The sequence below is a fragment of the Pantherophis guttatus genome, chromosome 2 (genome assembly GCF_059756535.1).
Source record: "Pantherophis guttatus breed Tessera chromosome 2, ASM5975653v1, whole genome shotgun sequence".
In the NCBI taxonomy this organism is placed as follows: domain Eukaryota; kingdom Metazoa; phylum Chordata; class Lepidosauria; order Squamata; family Colubridae; genus Pantherophis; species Pantherophis guttatus.
The window spans coordinates 273,672,492-273,694,934 of NC_142064.1; the positions used below are offsets into that span (position 1 = coordinate 273,672,492).

The 22,443-nt window shown below is 41.3% G+C and overlaps 1 protein-coding gene across 2 annotated transcripts; it reads right to left on the minus strand.

Annotated features, from left to right (window-relative positions):
- Window positions 1-30: 30 nt before the first annotated feature.
- LOC148115917 (uncharacterized) lies at window positions 31-12,717 on the minus strand. Of its 2 annotated transcripts, XM_087888180.1 has the most exons (9): window positions 12,691-12,717; window positions 10,217-10,252; window positions 7,995-8,030; window positions 7,290-7,328; window positions 5,233-5,304; window positions 4,537-4,575; window positions 2,369-2,404; window positions 488-523; window positions 31-392 (listed from the first exon to the last, which is right to left on the minus strand). In XM_087888180.1, exons 1-9 carry the CDS (start codon window positions 12,703-12,705, stop codon window positions 111-113), a joined length of 591 nt encoding a protein of 196 aa, XP_087744306.1. In that variant the 5' UTR covers window positions 12,706-12,717; the 3' UTR covers window positions 31-110. The 2 variants fall into 2 exon arrangements, with proteins under 2 accessions (XP_087744306.1, XP_087744307.1); XM_087888181.1 differs by lacking the exons at window positions 31-392; window positions 488-523; window positions 2,369-2,404 and adding an exon at window positions 2,236-2,312.
- Window positions 12,718-22,443: the final 9,726 nt, after the last annotated feature.

The following is a 22,443-nucleotide window of genomic DNA, read 5'->3' on the forward strand; positions in this document are numbered from 1 at the left end:
AGAGGAAACATCACCCCAATTTGGCACTTATTTAAGGGATAAATTGTTTCAGAAAGTAAGCTGGTGCAATGTTTTGACCCTGAATCAGTGGTGGGTTTCCTATTATATTATTACCGGTTCGTTGCGCATGCTCGCTTCGTGCATATGTGCATCCGGTTCATGCACATGCCTGCCTTCCAGGCATGCACCCGGCCTTCAGTGCATGTACTTGGCCTTCTACGCATGTGCCTGGCCTCAAAAACACGGTTAAGTAGTATGCCATAGAATCTGGGTGGGTGGGCAGGCCCACCCACGATTTCCGCTACCGGTTCGGGCGAACTGGTCCGAACCGGCTGAATACCACCTCTACCTTGAATGCTCTGTTCATGCTCTGGAGTTTCTGGAGATGCTTTCTGGGAGGGGTACAATCACAAAAGTGGGGGCTTCACTGTATGCAAGAAGAATATCACTCAACAAAAAGGCAGAAAGTGAAGAAAGAGCTACTTACCATTAATTTTCCAATTTCTTCTGCATTCAAAGCATTCTAGAAAGGAAAAAACACATCAAATTCTATTCTGATGTGAAGACACCCAGGACTTCTCTGTCCCTGCCATCACTACCATCTTGGATATCATTTACATGAATTGCTGCTTCCCTCCGCTTAGAAAACACACCTTTCTTATCACAACAGGGCGTATTTAATCTTTAAAAAACCAAATTTGAATTAAGAGTATTCTGAGGCGTCTTTTTCCTTTTCTTTCTCTTTTGAACTTTCCACAACATTCACGGAACCAAAATATGCATGAGAAATCTGAGGAATAATGGTTGTATCCCTGCACGAACAGGTAAGAGGATTGCTTAGAAAAGGGAAGCTTTAACAGACATGGCATTTGGGGGACAACACTGTTAGCCCTACTTATTCACATTTCATGGCTGAACTTAGGTTCACTTTAGTTATACATCTGCATAGGAAAGACATCCTTTAATCATTTCTTTAATTTAACTTCACATGGCCACCCTTTCCTTTACCTTCTCTACTTCTTCTTCCTCCAAGTAACTTCAAATCTATATATATATAAGCCAAATACCACTCACTCATCACAGAATCTCCAGAATGGTAAAGCATACAAACTTGAAATTTGGCACGTATGTTCCTCTTGGTTTCTAGGTGCTCGCTAAGAAAGGATTTTTCAAAATGACCATCAGATCATTAGTATTTCATACACAGTATTATTTTCACATGCTCTGATTCTAAGGAGTTGGACCAGTGGTGAAATCCATTTTTTTTTACTACTGGTTCTGTGGGTGTGGCTTGGTGGGCATGGTGTGGCTTGGTGGCTGTGGCTTTGTGGCACGGCAGGGGAAGAATACTGCAAAATCTCCATTCCCACCCCACTCCAGGGGAAGGATACTGCAAAATCCCCATTCTCTCTCCACTCCTGGGGGAAGGATATTGCAAAATCTCCATTCCTACCCTACTTTGGGGTCAGCCAGAGGTTGTATTTGCCAGTTCCCTGAACTACTCAAAATTTCCACTGCCAGTTCTCCGAACTGCTCAAAATTCCCACTACCAGTTATCCAGAACCTGTCAGAACATGCTGGATTTCATTGCTGGGTTAGATGTTCTACTCCCCCTCCCCACCTGAAAGGAACTCTGTCCCAACTGCCAGTTGCCTTACATTAACATGCTCTGATGCTACCCCTTCGCTACACCAGGCATGGGTGGGGCCAGCAAGTGACTCATCCGGCCTGCGGGCTGGGACATTCTACTCCCCCTCCCCCTCTGTTCCAACTGCCAGTTGCCTTATATTAATATGCTGTGATGCTACACATTCTAAATTAAGGTTCAGGCTTTAATCAGTTTATCACACCCGATCACATAGTTTTGTAGTGAAGCACCGGCGTTCAGCTAGTGTGAAATATATTCATTATTAAATATGAAGACTTATGTCCCCACCTAGATGTATTCTTCTTCATTTTCAATGTAGCCATGTGAGAAAAAGGGGCTGATGAAATCCCAGAATAACATCTACTTCCTCCTTCCAACTGCTACAACAATGTCAGCTCAGATCCAGAACATTTTCTGGTCAGAAAAAGTTCCTAAAAAGATCTAGGTCATCCTGAGCCCTAAAAACCCTTATTTTTTTTACCACTCAAGCCACCCCCACCCTGCAAACTTTGGGAACTGTTGGAGGTGGGCATTTTTTTGAAGAATAAGATGAGTATCATAGATTTCATCATACAATAAGATAGGTATCCTCCATTGTATTTATCTGCTAAATTTTGGTGAGGTGGAATCCAAAACAGGAATCTGAAAACAGCTGCTTGATCACCTGCAAGAAAAATATTTCACATGGAAAAGGGAGAAGATGATCAAAGATCTACTTACAATAATTTTCAATGTATGTTCCTCACTCAGTTCATTCTACAAGGGAAACAGAGGGTATCATCACAGAAAACAAGTCACATATGAGAACATATGTGACTTTTCCAACCAAGCTGTTTCTGCCATCTCATATATCTTAAAAATAAATGTGTTCATTCTCCAGATAGCAAACATACATTTTGCTATCTCCAGATAGCAAAAATTAATAGTATTGTGAGGCCCTTTGTTCTTTTCTTTCTCTTTTCAATGCTTTTCCTTTCACACAACCCACAATATGGGGGAAAAATGAGAATATTTGTAGCTTAGAGTTGAAATGAGGGGTCTTTGGTGCTCTCTGGTCTCAGTTGTTTTCTTGCAGATGTTTTATTACCCAAACTAGGTAACACTGATGATGTTACCTAGTTTGGGTAATAAAATGTCACCAAGAAAACACTCAAACTCAGAGAGCACCAAGACCTCTCACAAGTACAATATGAACAGAGAAATCTGAATCAAAACCAGGGGTGAAATTCAGCAGGTTCTGGTAGGTTCTGGAGAACCGGTAGCAGAACTTTTGAGTAGTTTGGAGAACCGGCAAATACCACTTCTGGCTGGCCCCAGAATGGGGTGGGAATGGAGATTTTGCAATATCCTTCCCCTGCCACGCCCACCAAGCCACACCCACAGAACCGGTAGTAAAAACAAATTGAATTTCACAACTGATCAAAATGCTTGTATTGAATGTGTTAGGATATGGTGTAAGCCTAACAGGTTGTCCAGGCAATATATGGATAATATATGTGTTCTATGACTTTAACATGAATATGTATTCTATGACTTTAATAAGTACTGCTGAGTCATTGTAATGCTGAGTCATTATATCCTGATTGGATAAGCTCTGTTGTAACTGTATTTAAGAAGGGAGCTGAAATGTAGTCGTTGATGATATGCTATCATCGTGTGTGGATATGCTACCATCGTGTGTGGATATGCTATCATCATGGGTGGATATGCTACCATTGTGACCTGTTACCAGCGTGAATGTGCTGCTGTTTATTATCTACTGCTGTTTTGTATGGTAAGAAGACTTTTGTATCACTGGACTGATTTGACTGGCAAAGACTTGGATTGATTAAAGGCTATGAGATTGTTTTTCACTACACAGTAAAAACTTTGATAAACCAGTTTGTATGTATTTTATTCATCGCTCTCAGCACCGTTTTCTTGTGCTCTCTGCTCTGCTGATTGGTTAACACAACAATATCCTTAACAGAATGTATATACAAAAGAGGGTTTGAGAGAAAAGAGTGCTTTGATATACATGTCTCTTGGGGTTAAAATTCTTTGGGGAATATGCACTATGTGTCTTCATTTCATAGGTGAATCTAGATTCTTATGCATATCTTGATATTTATTCCATGACCGAGTTATATCAGTAAACTGTAGGAAATTCATATCTATTACAAAAAATAGATATGAGAAAATGAGGGGCCATCCTGTGCTACATAAAGTAGATTTTTCCGCAACTGTGACGCAAAAATGATGAGTGCCAAGATGTCATCACAGAAAAGAAATGCCAGGTTGCCAACACCCCTTACAATTGCAGCATAACAACATCTTGCACACATGATCACTTGTCCTTCTTCCATACAAGGACATCCATGTCTGAGATCAAAATCTTCTTCTTTCATCCTCAGCCCCAAACCTCTGTCCAATTTAGCTGGTGCATTTTTTATTATTATTTTTTGGGGAGTGGTGCGGTGGCCTAGAGGTGGAGTTCTTGCCTCACAATCAGGAGGCTGTGAGTTCGATCCTAGGTAGAGGCAGATATTTCTTTCTCTGGGCACAATGAGAATATTTTTGCTGAACAAAACTCTGTATTGGCAACAGGAAGGGCATCTGGTCAGTAAACACTCAACTCCATTCAGTTGCCCAGACTCTACCCCACAAGGGATTATGGGGTCATTAAAAGAAGATGATGATTTTTTAAAATTTTTGGCTTCAAAGGGGATCAATTGGTTGCTTTAAGCTGCTTAAAAACAAATGTAAAAACAAGTTATTTGCTGGGTTTGTCCTCTCAGGACTCTGAAGATGCTCTAAGTACTGAGTGAAGGAAAATAAAAAAGATCCTTGTTCAGACGCAAGAAGAAATTCAATAAAGAACTGGAAGAAGATACATCAAAGCTACTTACTATGAATTCAACTAGAGGACCATGTTTGATGAATGCCTTCTGCAAAGGAAACAAAGGGGATCAGTTCTATTCTGATAAGATAATTATCACTAAATGTCTATGGAGATTCTCAGTCATCCAGATCATGGTTGTCCCAAAGGTGAACTTCAGATCTGAAGAAACTTCTTGGATGAGAAACGAAATGTCTTCAAGGAAAAAACAAAGAAAGTCCAGTTGCCTCTTGAAAAAGAACCTTTGGGATAACTATCACTAACGATTACTATATCATCACAGATAACTTCAATACCATATGTCAATTTCAACTATATTTTTCATTCTCCAGATAGCAGCTATGCTTTTCTAATCACAAACGGAGTAATAAAGCCTAAAAGATGCATGAATTAGCAATCTGAGACTTGCTTTTGTGAGCAAAAAGGTGATTTTTTGTGATTTCCCCCCCCCCTTAAAAGAGACATGATTGTGCAGCTCTTCTAAAAGTTTCCTGACATCTTCATTTAAGCCTGTCTCCTAAGTTACAGGGAAGACCTGTGAAACCAGACTTTCTCCTATTCCAACAATATTCAAAAGGATGCCCTCCTTGAAATGCTCCTAAGAACTGATAAATTCCTGCTCAAGAGAGCTGATCTGGTCATATCTAAGAAGGATAACCTACAAAACGTAGAAGGAATGAGAGACCTTAAGTGTGTGTCTACTTACTAGCGATTTATATATCAGTTTATGACCATGTGATATTCTTTTAAAAACAGTTAACATCTTCTGCATGACGTCCTACAAGGAAGGGGAAAAAAAAACCATTATCCTCTTTTATAGATTCCTTCATAAGTACGCTGTACCAGTGCATAATATGAGCATCTGGATGGCCCTTGCCTTGGCTACGGTAGCCCATTAAAATAAACTGGTGAACCCCTTGAGGGACACAGAGGATATTAATGTAAATGGCCCTACATCACCAGAGAAGGTACATAAAGCCACATCAACCCTTTGAGGTAGGCAAGGTCAAGGGAAGCCGTGCCAGAGATTCCAGGAATGCTACTATATTCTTGTCAGATTTAGTAGCAGAATCTACCATCCAAAGCCTACATTATTTCTTTTTAAAGACAATAAAGTCAAGCTGGTGCTACACTGACTCACTTTCTCATCCATTCTACTTACCCAGAGCTGAACAACCTTTTTTTTTTCTCCTTCCCCTTCTCAAGGCCACAGCTGAATTTCCCTACAAGCCATAACCTGACCTGAATACTGAAACTCTGTTTTTATCACTCAGTCTTAAATCTGAGTGCAATTTGGATCTCACAGTTAAGTTCAAATCATTTGGCATTTTGCAAAGGGAAACAATCAGAAAATAAAATTTGTAGGGACCTTTCCCATACCAAACATTTCAGCCAGGGATAGTTTCCAAAGGGCTTGAGGTAGGGGTGAAATCCAGCAGGTTCTGACAGGTTCTGGAGAACTGGTAGCGGAAATTTTGAGCAGTTCAGATAACCAGTAGCGGAAATTTTGAGTAGTTCGGAGAGCTGGCAAATACCACCTCTGGCTGGCCCCAGAGTGGGGTGGGAATAGAGATTTTGCAATATCCTTCCCCTGGAGTGGGGAGGGAATGGAGATTTTGCAGCATCCTTCCCCTGCCATGCCCACCAAGCCACGCCCACCAAGCTACACCACGCCCACCAAGCCAAGCCCACAGAACCAGTAGTAAAAAAATTTGGATTTCACCACTGGCTTGATGACATACAACAAAGTGAAGATACAGTAGGGTAAGGAGCTAGAGTTATATGATTATAACAACTATAATGCAGTGGTGAAATCTAAAATTTGTTACTACCGGTTCTGTGGGCGTGGCTTGGTGGGGGGGTAATGTGACTGGGTGGGCATGGCCATTTTTTAAAAAAAATATTAAAACCATTTTTTCTACAACCTCCTCGGCGAAGAGGTTGTAAAAAAATGTTTTCAAAAGCCTCTGCCGATCTGGCAACTCAGCTTGGATTATCAGAGGTATTTTTAAAAAAAAGGGTTTTTTTTTTTCTTTTAAATGCCTCTGACGATCCAAGCTGAGTTTTTTTAAAAAGCCTCTGCCAATCAGGCAACTCAACTTGGATCATCAAAGGCATTTAAAAAAAAGGGGGGGGGGTTCTTTTAAAAGCCTTTGACGATCCCAGCTGAGCTGCCCGATCATCAGAGGCTTTTTTTTTTTACTTTTAAAAGAATTTTTTCGGCCGAAGAGGTTGTAGAAAAAATGCTTTTAAAAGTTTTTTAAAAAAAGCCTCTGATGATTCAGCTGGGCATGGTGGGGGGGCAGGGATTTTTGCTACCGGTTCTCCGAACCACCCGCCTCCATCGCTACCGGATTGGGCGATCCGGTCCAAACCGGCAGCATTTCACCCTTGCTATAATGTATTAGTCAACCTAGAGAGTGTTTCTCAACTTCGACAACTTTAAGATATGTGGACATCAACTCCAAGCTGTACATATTCAGTTCCTTCAATCTCTCCTCATATGTTTTGTTCCTCAAACTTTATATCTTTTTTATTGCTCATCTCTGGACTTGTGCAATATATTTTTTTAAGGAGGTCTCCAGAACTGGACACAGGATTCCAAATGAGATCTGACTAAATCCCTACATTATATAGCAGGAATAGGACCATCTTTTTCCCTGGCCACGCTCTTTACTCATTTGGCAGTCTTCTGCACTAAATTCTCATGCAAGGAGAATATTTCACAAGGAAAGAACAGAGGATGAACAAAGCGGCATTTACCAGGAAATCAGCCATTCCACACTCACTTTCTATACAATCCTGCAAAAAAAACAAAACATATTACTTCAGTTGTGACATGACATCACGGATGGCTTCCCTAATCCAGGTACTGCTGTGCAACATGGGCAACTATCTTTGAAATAAAGAAATAGCCATGCTATTACTACCATCTCTTGTATTACACATGTGAATCACTTTCAACATTCCACTTTTACACATTCAAAATTTGCACAGAGAATCCAGTGGAATAATGACTTAGGACAGGGGTGTCAAACTCAAGGTCCATGGGCCGGATCTGGCTCACAGAGTGCTTAGATCTGGCCTGTGCCCCACCCCTGGAAACAGTAAAGGACTGGCCCACAGTGCCTTTGCCAGCGAAAATGGAGCTCAGGAGGGCCACCTCTAGGGGGATGGTGCTCATCTTCGATTCACAGCTGAAGAGCCAGTGTTGTCCAAAGATGCTTCCATGGGAATTTGGCCAGAATGACTCTATGCTGAAGGTGCATGGAACCCTGTTACCTTCCCACCAAAGTGGTACCTATTTATCTATTTGCATTTGCATGCTTTTCATCTGTTAGGTTGGCAGGAGCTGGGGCAAGGAACTGCAGCTCACTCCATCACTCAGTACCTTCTGCTCAACAAGTCCAGTGTCTTAACTGTTCACTCACCATGCTCTGTTTTTTTGGGGGAAAAAAAGCTACTTACCATTAATTTTTGACGATCATAGTCATCCAAAGCATTCTACAAGGTAAACAAACAAGTCAAATTCTATACTGACATGAACACATGCAAGACGTCTCTATCTGTCCATGGCCTCACTACTATCTGTCAAGGTTCCAAGTAATATGCCCATAGCAAGCAGAACTCCAAGGCAAGCAGGTTCCTCAAAGAACAGATTTATTGGATATATCATATTGATACAGACTGGTGAAAACCGACTATAAAGGTTCTCATGGTTTTCACCTAATTAAAAGTTATTCCCCCTTTCCCAAACAATCAGTCACATGGTCCAATCAGAGTGCTGTCCGTTGCTTGGAAACTTCACTCCTCCTCTTTCAGCCACCTGTGGTTCTGGCCTTGGTTCTCAGGAGAAACTATTTTGTTTTGGCTACAAAACCCCATCTATCTCTATTCTCCCCTCCCTATCCCTCAGCACCATTGTGGCAACACTGAAGCCTCAAAGATGGCCTCAGTCAGGCCAACTTCAGAGTTGACACCATTTTAGATAGCATTTGCATGAACTGCTGCTTTCTGCCACTTAGGAAAGACACATTCCTTATCACAACAGAGATTGATTCTAAAGAAAAAAACAATTTGAATTGAATTCTAATTCTAAAAACAATTTGAATTAATAGAATTCTGAGGAATCCTTTTTCTTTTCTTTATCTTTTCTATGTCCTTTTACATTCACTGAATGTAATATGCTTTGAGAAGCCTGGGGAATAACGGTGTTTCCCTATACATCAACATACAAGATGATTGCTTAGAAAAGAGGAGCTTTACCAGCCATCTCCAATCACTTTACTTCAGTTCCTATTAGCTATATATCTACACATGTAAGACATCCTTATGGTGGAATGCTGTTTTTTTATTCCATTTCACCTAGACCCCCTGTCTGCTACCGTCTCTGCTTCTTTCTCCTCCAAGTAGGTTCAAATATGAAATATACTCATGATTAAATTTGCAGATTTCTGTCTCTGCTTATAAGTGCTCTTATAAGGAAGGAAAAAGGGATACTGAAATCCCACAATGGCATCTTATTTCCTCTTCCAACTGCTTCAAGAGTGTCAGCTCAAATTCAGAGCAGTTTCTGGTTAGAAAAAGTTCACAAAAAGATTTAGGTCATCCTGAGTCCTAAAATCCTTATATCAGTATTCAACATACTCCCTACTCACTTTCCAACTTTGTCAATGGGGGGTGGTGTGTGTGGATATTTGGGGGTGAGTGGAAATATGTCTGTCTGTCTGTCTGTCTGTCTCTATATCATATATCTATCTATCTATCGATCGATAGATAGATACTTATCTGTGTATATATAGATATATAGATATTGTTGTGTCCCCATCTCACACACGCACACAAACAGACAGCTGGAGGTTAAATAAACTGGCAGACAACCAATTTTTCTGATAAGACGCTTGGCAGCAACCCAGTAGCTGCTTGCGAAGAACTTTTATTCAATAAAAAAAATACACACAGTCAAGAATTGTCCATTTCGTAAAATAAATCCAAGGCCGATAATGTTGTTTCCAAAGATGCAATGTGACTCGATAGTAGTTAGTTTTGTCCATCACAGAGTCTGAATGGCCACCTCACCCCCTTTTATACCCTGTGGGGTGTGGTCCAGTGACTCAGCCTAATCTCTGGTACGCCTTTTCTTCTGTTGCGCGCGCTTATCTCTGCGACGATGCCAAGACTCATTACCCTCATCACTGTCCACCTGTGGCTGCGTGGACGTGCTTGGCCCCGGCCCTATCTCTTGCCCTTCGGTGGACACAGAAGGCATTGCCAGAGAGGAGGGTCCTGGAGAGGGAGGCCTTGCCAACTCCTCTCCTTCACTCTCGGAGTCCTCTCCTGCCAATGACACAGGCTCAGGTAACGGAGCCACAACAGATATATATATACATATATAGATATATAAAGAGGTGGGTTTCAGCAGGTTCTGACCAGTTCTGGAGAACCAGTAGTTCTTCCTATGTAAACCAAGATTTTTATGCAGCCCTAGTTCAGTGAAATCACAATCCACTAGTTTCTAGGCTTTTTTCAGGCTGCCAGCAAGCACCCTGCTGCCCATTGGGAGACTAAGGAGACTAAGATAGAGTCCGAAATAGATCTATTTCTAGATCTAGATAGATATAAGGGCTGCTTGAATACACACAAAGTTATTTCACAAGGAAAGGGGAAAACACAGTCAAAGAGCTACTTACGATTACTTGTTCCCGACCTTTCTCACCAATTGCATTCTACAATGGAAACAAAAGGTATCAGCTTTATTCTCACACGACAACAACATACATGCCTTCTGCAACAATCTGATCTCTGTCATCTCATACATGATAACAATGAATTCCTTCCTTCTTCAGATATAAAAGAATTGGTCCTTTAATCAACACATCTCTTGGAGTTAAAGCTTTTCTGTGAATATGCCGTATGTGTCTTCATTTCATATGTGAACTTAGATTCATATTTATTATCTCATCAAAATAAAAATCCTAACAGCTGTGTTGGTATAACTGCCCAAACTTGGAGAACTGTAATTTGGGTTGGTTCATGCATTGTTTTTATGCATTGGCTTAGTAACTTGGGTTAGTGCAAGTATATATAACTTCCAATAACTTCCCTTTCTTGGCTGGGGAGTGCCTAGACCACACATCTTCTTGCAAAAATCAAATCCAGAAGCACACCCAGATAACTGATTCAGCAGGATTCATTAACTTCTCTTTATATACATAATAACAGATGAAGTAAATTTTACAATACCAATATAGATTCTTCTTCAACGTAGTAGCAGTTACAAGCAAAACACACAGGCAGCAGTACAGCAGAGATGCAAGTCCAGACTGGTTTCAGTTTCATTTCTTAGCCCAGCACAGAGCTGAGCCACGCCCAGCCTCCAAATTGTTTCAGCCCCCATTGGTTGACTTAGTTGCTATGCCTATTCATTGGCTGACATTGTTACCATGTTTCTGCCAGTTCATGAATAATCTGACATATCTTAAAATTGCTGAGGCTGAGAAACACTTCACTAGAAGTGTTCACCTCTGTTCCAAAACGATCCCCAGGGAAGGTTCCACAATGGCTTTGCTAACACAGACCCCAAAAGAAGGAATGTTTAGCTGGGACTCAGCATTCTCTGAAGGCAGAAGCTGCATTCTGTGAATTGCAGGAGTTGGCAGGTTCTGTGAACCAAGGACTTCCTTGGCCTAAGATGACCAGGAGCCCCCTGTCATTGAGAAACTGTTTCCATCTCAGCTTCACCTCCCTCCCTCCCTCCCTCCATCTCCTTTGCTTCTCCCTTCCTCATCCAGATACAACTCAAACACCTGTGTTGGTTCATCTGTAACCTTCAATTGGGCAAAACTGGCAACCATTCTTGAAACAAGTAATTAAAATTGAATAACTTATATGATGCCGGGATCTGTGATTCCCATGTGAATGAAATTAGGGAACATTGTGACCCTGTTGTTTTTCCTGCCTCCCTCTGGCCCCTGTGCCCAATCAGCTGGTAGCAAGGCTAATGGGCTAGAGGTCATTGGCTGCTTTGGAACTAAGGCCAAAATCTGAAATCTCTTAATGGCAGTGGCTGGTGCGGGAACACGAAGGGGTGACAAGATGACTGTTGGCAAAGTGGGGCTGGCTGGGGGACACTGATACAGATTAACAGAGTTGGAAGGGACCTTGCAGGTCATCTAGTCCAACCCCCTCCCCAAGCAAGGGACCCTACATCTGCCTCTACCTAGGATCGAACTCCCAACCTCCTGATTGTGAGGCATAGCTAAAGAGCACTGGCAATCCATGGGCGGCTTTCTGCCTACCTATACAAAGGGGACCTTTGGGGACATGCCAGAATGTGGAGCATGGTATGGTTTTCCTTGTGGTCTGTGGCTCCCTTCGTGGTATTTCCTGGAGTGGAACTGATCAATTAAGCAGGGAAGTGGAGATGTCAGTTTAATTTTAAAATGAAGGAGCTCACATTCATGGCAGAAAATATGAATTGGTGTTTGATGAGTGTGGGTGGAAATAAGAATCCAAAGGTTGCTGTTAGTTGTTTTTTTACCCTCCAGGAAATTTGGTTATTAGGGACTTAGAATACCCAAGCAATAGCAATTTATTTATTGTTTGTTTATTGGTTCGATTTATATGCTGCCTTTCTCCAGAGACTCAGGGTGGCTTACAATGCGTTAAGCAATAGCCTTCATACTTTTGTATATACCTGCTTAGTAGGGCTTTCAGCCCCCCCAAGTGGTGTTCTTTTTTATACAAAGTCAGCTTATTGCCCCCACAATCCGGGTCCTCATTTTACCTACCTCAGAAGGATGGAAGGCTGAGTCAACCTTGAGCCTGGTGAGATTTGAACTTGCAGTAATTGCAGGCATCTGGTGTTACTTAACAGTACTTTAGTCTGCTGCGCCACCAAGGCAATAGCCCTTAGATTTATATACCGCTTCATACTGCTTTTACAGCCCTCTCTAAGCGATTTTACAGAGTCAGCCTATTGTTCCCAACAATCTGGGTCCTCATTTTACCCACCTCGGAAGGATGGAAGGCTGAGTCAACCTCGAGCCAGTGAGATTTGAATTGCTGAACTGCAGCTAGCAGTCAGCTGAAGTAGACTGCAGTACTGCACTCTAACCACTGTGCCACCTCGGATGCAAAAAGCATTATACTATGAGTTACCTACCATAACTTTTGCCATCGTTGCATCGCCATTTTCCTACAAGGGAAATAAAGGGTTATGAGTTTGATCCTCACATGGTAACATATCTCCAAATGTTCCATCACTACATCACACACATATGAATGGCTGCATTCTCCAAATAAGAAACATATGATTCTTGCTAAAAGAGGATGTGACAGGGCTAAAAAAACCTAAGCATGAATTAATAGTGTTTTGAGACTATAGGACAGGGGTGCCAAACTGGATTTCTTCGAGGGCTGGAATCAGCATTGTAGTTCTCCATGGGCCAACCGGTGGGGGGGGGGAGACAATCTGGACAGCCTCCTGCAGCACTTTGCCAGCCAAAATGAGGTGCAGTGTTTTCAAAGTGTTTCAGGAGGTCATCACGGCCAGAGGTTGACCCCATGGGCCAGATTTAAACAGGCCTTGAGTTTGACACCCCTGCTATAGGAGGTGACCTGCCTGAGCCCAAAGTATCCTAGATGAGGGAGGACTACAATTTATTCTTTCAGTAGATTTCACAAACAGAATTGTGTGTCCCCCAAAAACTATTTCTGCATCCCAGAATTCTCAGGCCAGAGCTATCTACATAGACAGCATCGCCAAAAAGGCATTAAGAGTTGTAAACCTAATCTTGCATAGCTTCTTCTCCGGTAATATCACACTACTAACAAGAGCATACAAAACCTTTGCTAGACCAATTCTCGAATACAGCTCATCTGTCTGGAACCCACACTACATATTCGGACATTAATGCAATTGAACATGTCCAGAAATATTTCACAAGAAGTGTCCTCCATTCCTCTGCTCACAACAGAATACCTTATTCCACCAGACTTGAAATTTTGGGCTTAGAAACCTTAGCACTATGCCGCCTTCGGTATGACCTAGGCATAGCTCATAAAATTATCTGCTACAAGGTCCTATCTGTTAATGACTACTTCAGCTTCAACCACAACAATACACGAGCACACAATAGATACAAACTTAAAATGAACTGCTCCAAACTCAATTGCAGAAAATATGACTTCAGCAACAGAGTGGTCAATGCCTGGAATGCACTACCTGACTCTGTGGTTTCATCCCAAAACCCCCAAAATTTTAACCTTAGACTGTCTACTGTTGACCTCACCCCATTCCCTAGAGATCTGTAAGAGCACCAGCGTGCCTACCGTCCCTGTCCTAATGTTTCCTCTATTTGTATCTATTTTATGTATATAATCTACATTTATACTTATTACCTAATACGTTCTTGACAAATAAAATAAAATAAAATAAAATAGACCATCAGTTTAGCTACAATACCAGAGAGGAACCTCTTGCAGACTATTCTGGACTGGGTGATTTATACTGACTTTTGTCTCTCAAATTAGATGTTTTTGAAGAAAAAGTACATTTTGGAGAAAAGTGCATTTTGCCAAAGGGGGGTGGGGGGAATCAGGAAATCCAGCGTAATGTAATTTACTTACTATATATTCTGCATCAGCATTAGCATCACCATAGTTATACTGAAAAGAAAACAAGAAAATTTCCTTATTCTTGCAGTTTCTGATTATGGTTTTTCTTATAATCATTTGCCCATTTGCAAAATAAAGCAAAATTACACCATCAGCAGAGAGAAGGAAGAAGACACAAGAAATTTTGTATATCTATACACATTTTAGAAATACAGTAATTATTTTTACTAAAAAGGAAAATGCAATTGACTTCAGCATACAGGTAATCCACAATTTATGAGACCAACTAAGCCCAACATTTCCATTGCTAAACAAGACAATTGTTAAGAGAGTTGTACCCCATTTTATGACTTTTTTTGCGACAGTTAACTGAATCACTGCAGTTGTTAAATGAATCATACAATTGTTAAGAGAATCCGGTTTCCTACATTGACTTTGATTGTCAGAAGCCAGCTGGAAAGGTTGCAGGTCAAAACCACAATCACAATCACCATGTCAGGTCACTGCATAAATGCAAGCTGGTTGCCAAGCACCCAAATCATGATCACATGACAATTGTAACTTTGAGGATGGTCGAAGCTATTTTTTTTTTTCAGAGCACTGTAAATTCAAACCATGGTTAAACAAGTGGATTCCCTGTATAGATATGTCAAAGAGATATAAAGACATAGATGGATAGAAAATGTCAGGGTTACACCCATTGCAAACAGAACTGCAAGGCAGGTAGAATCCTCAAAGAACAGCTCTGGAGATATCATCTTGGCACAGACTGGTGAAAAACCAACTCTGAGAGTTCCTGCATTTTTTCACCTAATTAAAAAGTGAAAGCTTCCCTTTTGCCCCCAAACAATAAGTCATATTGATAGTGATATCTCTACATGGGGCTCCCCTTGGGGTGCACCCGGAGGCTACAGTTAGTCCAGAATGCAGCTGCACGAGGGATTATGGGAGCAACGGGGCGCTCACATATGACACCTCTCCTGCGCGAGCTGCACTGGCTTCCTGTGGTCTTCCGGGTGCACTTCAAGGTGTTGGTGACCACCTTTAAAGCGCTCCATGGCTTAGGGCCGGGCTATCTGCGAGACCGCCTTCTGCCGCCAATAGCCTCCCACCGACCGGTTCGCTCACACAGAGAGGGCCTCCTCAGGGTGCCGTCGGCCAGACAGTGTCGGCTGGTGACCCCCAGGGGGAGAGCCTTCTCTGTGGCAGCACCCACCCTCTGGAATGACCTACCCCCTGAGATACGCATGATATCAGACCTCCGGACTTTTCGTCGGGCCCTGAAAACACACCTATTCCATCTAGCTGGGCTGGCTTGATCCCATCCTCTCAGTTTTAATTGAATTTGGTTTTAATTGGGTTGTTTTTAATATCTTGGGCCGAAATTATTTAATTGTTTTTTAAATTGTTTTTAAATTCTATATGCAATGTTTTATCTTGGCTGTACACCGCCCTGAGTCCCGCAGGAGAAGGGCGGTATAGAAATATAATAATAATAATAATAATAATAATAATAATAATAATAATAATAATAATAATAATAAGTTGCCAGGTTACTGCTCTCCTCTTCCTCTGTCCAGCCAGCTGTTGGAATGCCCTTGGTTCACAAAAGAAACTATTTTATTTTGGCTACAAAACCCCAGCTATCTCTATCCTCATCTCTACTGTGGCAATGCTGAAGCCTCAAAAACGGCCTCAGTCAGGCCAGTTTCAGAGTTGACAGAATATCTCTCTCCTGTAAGAATGTAAGATTTCTTTCTTCTGTGTAAGATCGGTATATTATTAGCCAGATATCAATAAAACTAAGATAACTCTTTCTTTCACTAAAATCTCCTTCAGTTTCTTTCTTTAAAAAAAATGGGCCAAACCAATTAAATTTGGATCAGAAGCACTGGGGAAAATGAATCCAGTAGCTATTGAGAAATTGCTACATGCTTTTAAGGACGTGGTGGCTCAGTGACTAAGACACTGAGCCTGTTGATTGAAAAGTCGGAAGTTCAGTGGTTCAAATCCCTAGTGCCGCATAACGGGGTGCGCTCCCGTTACTTGTCCCAGCTTCTGCCAACCTAGCAGTTCGAAAGCACATAAAAAATGCAACTAGACAAGTAGGGACCATGTTTGGTGGGAAGGTAACAGCGTTCTGTGCACCTTTGGCATTTAGTCATGTCAGCCACATGACCACGGAGACATCTTCAGACACTGTCTGGCTCTTCGGCTTTGAAATGGAGATGAGCACCATCCTCTAGAGTCGAGAACGACTAGCACATATGTGTGAGGGGAACCTTTACCTTTACCTTTTATGATGAGACTCCACTGCAGAATAAAAAAATCATAAGCCTCCCCCAGTACTGCCGCCATTCTTCCAAGCATTGCCTCAAAGATGTTGTTGATGTAGCTAAGTAAATATATAAAGTTTTTTGGGTATCCAAATAAGCCTTGACACAATATGTGAATTAAATGTAAAACATTAAGCTTCCTTAGATGTTTACAGGTAACATAGCCACCTAGGATATGCAGCTCAGGTGCCAATGAACCTGTGAATTTTGCTCTCTTCCTTATTTTAATTTATCTCAAATTTTTTCCATACCTTGCGTAGTTACTGATATCTGATCAACCGAAATAATTTTCAGCATTTTGTATTGTTCCAACTCAGTAGGTCCAACAAGAGATTGACTGCCTCTGACTCTCATGCAAAGCAAACGTTGAGAAAGCCAATGCAGAGAACAGATGCCAATCTGAATCCAGAACCATTGATACAGTTGAATTCCCAATGATTAAAAGACTGAGTACTTAAAGCCCTCTGCCTGATTTTTCAATCCCTTCCTAAAGAAAAGGATTGACTAAAGTATGGGGACAAACTTTACAAAATGCTTACTGATTTCATCTGCAGGCATCTCAGCTGAAAGACCATTGCAACTCACAAAATTTAGCCTTACTTACCCCCTGTGTAGAAAGCGTAAAAGTCAAAACAAAGACTAAAAGGAGATGCATTTGTTGCTCTTCAGCTCTTCTGGTCCAGGCTGCTCTTCTAAGTGACTTTATTCAGTTGCCTTGCCACTTTTTAATACCTTAATCCTTAGGCCTCATTGCCCAAATCCAATGCTTTTATTGTTACTTGATTTACAAGGAAATATTAAACTTCTATTGCATCATGCACAATTATTCTATCATCCATGTTCAAATTGAAACTAAAATACAGAGGCTGTCTTTCTGCCACCATGAAGTAAAGCAATCTTCTTATAATTTTGCCATACAAAATTGAACGAAGAGAGTGATTGAATCAAAGTCACTGATGGAAACCTGAAAGTGCCCCATAATCTGTAGTTGCCTGACCCTACTCCAACATTTAACATGTCACGCTATTATTTTTATTAGATTATCGTTATTGTACATTGAGTACAGTTCTGATTCTGAGGAGAATGAGATAAAAATAATCAGCCCAGCATGGGACACAGCTGATTATCTAGACTTGTCCACCAGGAGGCACTTGAGATTCATCCTATTTGAGATTCTTCAGACATATACTAACCATATATTATTAAATGGGATTTAAACTTCTACTAGGAATTGAACCAATGCCCAATTACATTTTAGACAACTATATACAGTACATTAGTTCAAGGAGACATATTCATTAAAATATGTCTCCTTGAAGTGGCATAACATTCTCAGAGACTCTTCCCATCCTGCTTACAATCTTTTTGGACTGTTGCCTTCTGGCAGAAAACTCGGACCACACGTTTTCTGAATAGTTTTTATCCCAGAGCTAAAGGGCCACCATCAGTGAGCTGTTGGACAGCATTACTTGGTCTGTTGTGTGGATGTTTGGGTGGTTTAGGGGTGGGGAATTGTGGTGGGTGGGAGTGTGTTTGGGGATTGTTATGTGTGTTGGACCTGGTCTTTGGGTGTTAACTGAATTTCGTTGTATGAGTATACTGTGTATACACGTACAATGACAATAAAGTTATTATTATTAAAAGTAAAGGGGAGATGACTTTCTCAGGGAAGCTGATATAAATGACAGAAGTTGTGAAGAAGAGTCAGAAAATGTACAAAATGGGCAAGACAGAAAGACATGCAGCCTATGCCAACTAATCCAGAACCTTCTATTTTAGTGATGGCTAACCTTTTGTGGACCGAGTGCCCAAAGTGTGTGCGCACCTGCCTGAACCTCCAAAATTCAATACGCGCACGGCCCCCTGCATGCCCCTCATGCATGCACGCATGGCCCCACATGCACACATGCCCCCACATGCATTCCGTGCATGTGCAGCAGAGACCCGAAGACCATCTGGCCAGCAGGAGGCATGTGCATACGTGGCGAAGCTGAGCTGGGACAACAGCTCACGTGCCCACAGAGAGGGTGCTGCGTGCAACCTCTGGCACGTGTGTCATAGGTTCACCAGCACGGTTCTATTACTATGATGATGAAACCTCTGGGTTTCACATATTTGTTGCCATCAGTAAAGCCCACTTTGCTAGAAAGTCTTATATATGTTTTTTTTTGGCTAGATTGGAGAAAAAAGGGTGACGGTATGGACAGATGCATAGATCACCAAACATCTAGTTCAATAGTTTTTCCACATTCTGTTTCCTTGGGGGAAATCTAAGGTCCCCTTGAGGAATATCTCATTCAAATGGAGAGGAATTTCGCAACTCCCTATTTGTGGTTTCCAAGCTAACCAAGGTTAAATCAAGCTGTGTGAATGGAGCTGCTTGGTCTTTAACTGATACAGTTATAGACATTCTAGGAAAATAGGGAATTTGTTTGCACCTTTGAAAAGTTCCATTCTCAATAAAATTCTCAGCAAAGTTCATATCTTCCAGAACTTTAAGCAAAAAAGGCCAATGCCAATTATCAAAGGTTTTCTCTGTATCTAAGAAGAAATATGCGGCTTTTTCTTTCTTTCTTTCTTTTTTTTTTTTTTGTTATGTTGTTTTAAGTATACTATAACATCCAATACAGTTCTCACATTGTCATCTTTTGTCATTTAAGTAAAAACCCACATTGATCTTACGGAATAAACTCTTGGAAAATGTTTTTAATCTATCAGCCAAATTTAATGTGAACACTTTATAATCACCATTCATTCATAGGTGAATGGTGATTATAAACATGCAATCAGCATCTCCCTGGAGGTGACTCTCCAGGACTCTGAGGAAGATGCATCCTAAGCGTCCCCAATGGCCTCTCCGGCCAGACTGTCCTTGGCATCCATTGCTCCCACTTGTCTCTCAGCTTCAACTAGGGGAGAATCTCTTCACGGCAGCCATTTTTAGGAATGGAGACCTTCCAACACTTAAGCCTCCCCTCCTTCTGCATTTCTGGGAATTTTGTCTCTTTCTTAAAAAGATAAAACTTTTAATTTTATTCTTATTTGATACCCTCCCTCCTTGTTTTTGTTTGTTCAACCTCTTCTCCATGCAGCTGATTGGTGGCTGAGTTCCCAGGCAAACATTGTCTCTTCCCTCCTTTTTGATTGGCTGCTGCCGGGTTGCCAGGACGACACAGACAGGCCAGGAATAGAGGCAGCCACTAGAGAGAGAGAGAGAGTGGGTCTCTTGTCTTCCCTCAGCACTGGAGGAGTTGAAGTGGAAAATCTTCTCTCTTTTAGGAAACTCTGATCAGATGCAGCTCAGAATCAGAAGAAGAATAGAGAATAAAAATAAAAGACTGTTTAAAAAATATTTTAAAATTGAAGGAAAAGTTCAAGACTGACAGAAGGAAAATAGAAAACAGAAACTAAAAACAGATAAAAGATTGGAAGATGCAGTGAAATTGGATGTTAAAGAAAACACAGTCATTGAAAAATAACTATACCCTCTGAGTTCCATGTTTTTTTATATCAGGACAGAGTAAAACTCACCTGATCCTCAGCAGTTCTTAAAAGTAGATAAATGCAACCTCAGATGAATAGCAACACATGACGTATTACACCATGTCATCATTCATTTTACAAAAAAAAAGCCAACATGGAGAAGCCAGGTGTGAATAGAACTTAAAAGAGGGTGTACTTTCTTTTTGACATGACTGTAGTCTTAATGAAGAGCTTATAGAAAATAGGGAGCTGGAATAGAAAACAGTTTTAGTATTAAGATTAATTTTGGTATTAGTTGAAAGCATTTATAATTTATAATTCCTTTTTTGAAAAAATGTGTAAGCTTTCCTTTTGTGAAATGAAAATCTCTCTTCAACCACTGTAGACAGAAAACCCAAATCACCTGTTTAAGTTTCCAATCCTTTTGAAGTATTGAGTCTGTAACATCTACTTATCAGTGGTTCAAAAAAAAGAATATCTATCTATCTATCTATTTATCTACCTACCTACCTACCTACCTACCTACCTACCTACCTACCTATCCAGCGATGAAATCCACTTATCTTCATTACCAGTTCAGGAACCGGAGCATGTGGGAGTGCACATGCGCTACACATATGCGCCCCTCTTCTGCGCATGCACAGAACCTTCTGCGCATACACCAGATGATAAAAAAAGGGATTCCTTGGGATGTCCGATAAATCTACTGTGGACATATGCCGGTTTCAAACCCAAATTAGTCAGCCTGCAGCCGTTCATTTCCAGGAAGTAAATTTCGATGAGGCCACAGATGATGAGGCAGACGTCAGCCGCCTCTGGGCATCCGCCCCCCATCTGTTGCTGATCCTCCGCCCACCATAACAAAGAACTGGCCATTGGACTTACCTGGAGAAGTTACTCCTGCTGAATCCCCGGTGGAAACCTCACCCAACCCACCTACGGATCAGGAATCTGTGCTGCAAGTGGTTCCTGCGCCACGGCAATCTGAGCGAGTGTGCAGGCACCCTGCTTACTTGCAGGATTATGCATGTGCCATCCAGGGGGGAAGGGGTGTTGTGTCGGCACATTGCCCAGACAATGGAGCCGCCTCGTCCTAATTGGTCACATTATTCCTTTTGTTTAAGAGGGAGTTTCTGCAGTTCCTGATTGGTTAGAGCGATTCTGACACAAGCTATATAAGTGCTGTCAGGCATTTTCTTCTGTTGTTGTTACTGGGTTATGTTCGTTACTCAATAAATGATGTTCTCTGCCGCCCATGTTGCCTCAGTAATTACCACCCTCGCTAATTTAATACTATCTATCTATCTACTTATCTATCTACCTACCTACCTACCTACCCACCCACCTACCTACCTACCTACCTACCTACCTACCTATCCAGTGGTGAAATTCACTTATCTTCACTACCAGTTCAGGAATGGGAGCATACGGGAGCACACATGCACTACGCACCAGATGGTTAAAAAAAGGGATGTAATGATGTCCTGGTGGGTGGGCGGAGATTCCCGTCGCCTGCACTACCAGTTTGGCAAGCCATATAGAACTGGAAGGATTTCACCGCTCTATCTATCTATCTATCTATCTATCTATCTATCTATCTATCTATCCATCCATCCATCCATCATCTATCTATCTATCTATCTATCTATCTATCTATCTATCTATCTATCTATCTATCTATCGTCTATCACACATAGCCTCCCATATGCCTGAAATTTGCATTTCTAAAAATTCCCTAGGATTGGGTGTGGCAAACACAGTTGGTCTCTGGATAGCTTCCAGAGAAGGTGGACTCTTCCTGAAGCTCCCTAATTAAGTCTAGACATTGAAGTCTCAGGGAAAATGCCCTCCTGCTATTTTCTATCTATAGAAAATGGGATTATTTTTCCATTCACATAGCAGAATGCTGAAAGCTTCTGATTTGGGGACAAGAGGATTCTATGCCTTATTTGGATAAGAGGTCAGTTGGATTTATAGCTTCTTTTCCGTTTCCTTCTCTGGGTCTTTCCAGGTGCTGTTTTGAAGCAGGGTCACTGCTTTTTGGACATGTCCAGAAAGGATGCTAGGATAGTTGTGACTCCACAGAGAGTCATGGAATTCTGTGGTCCCATAAGATCTGTAATTCACCTAATACCTCCAGAAATAACTGATGTAGATATCCAGAGTGTTGGATGAGGAGTCATCTGCATGATCTTGATATCCAGTTTCCACTGCTCACACCTACTTTGAAGAGAAAGTCACATACAGTAGAGAGAAAGTGTCCATGTTCACACAGATTTAGAGTTTCATATTCAAGACACCTCAGGCAAAAGACTCCTTCCCTCTCTCTTTGGGGAGACTTCTCTCTTTTATTCAGCTGTTTTTACTTAATATAACTATGATTTCTTAGCTTGTTCATCTCTGGCTGCATGACAATTTTAATTATTAATTTTTTATTTTATTGTTTGATGATTATGTTGGAATTTAATTTCATTAGTCTT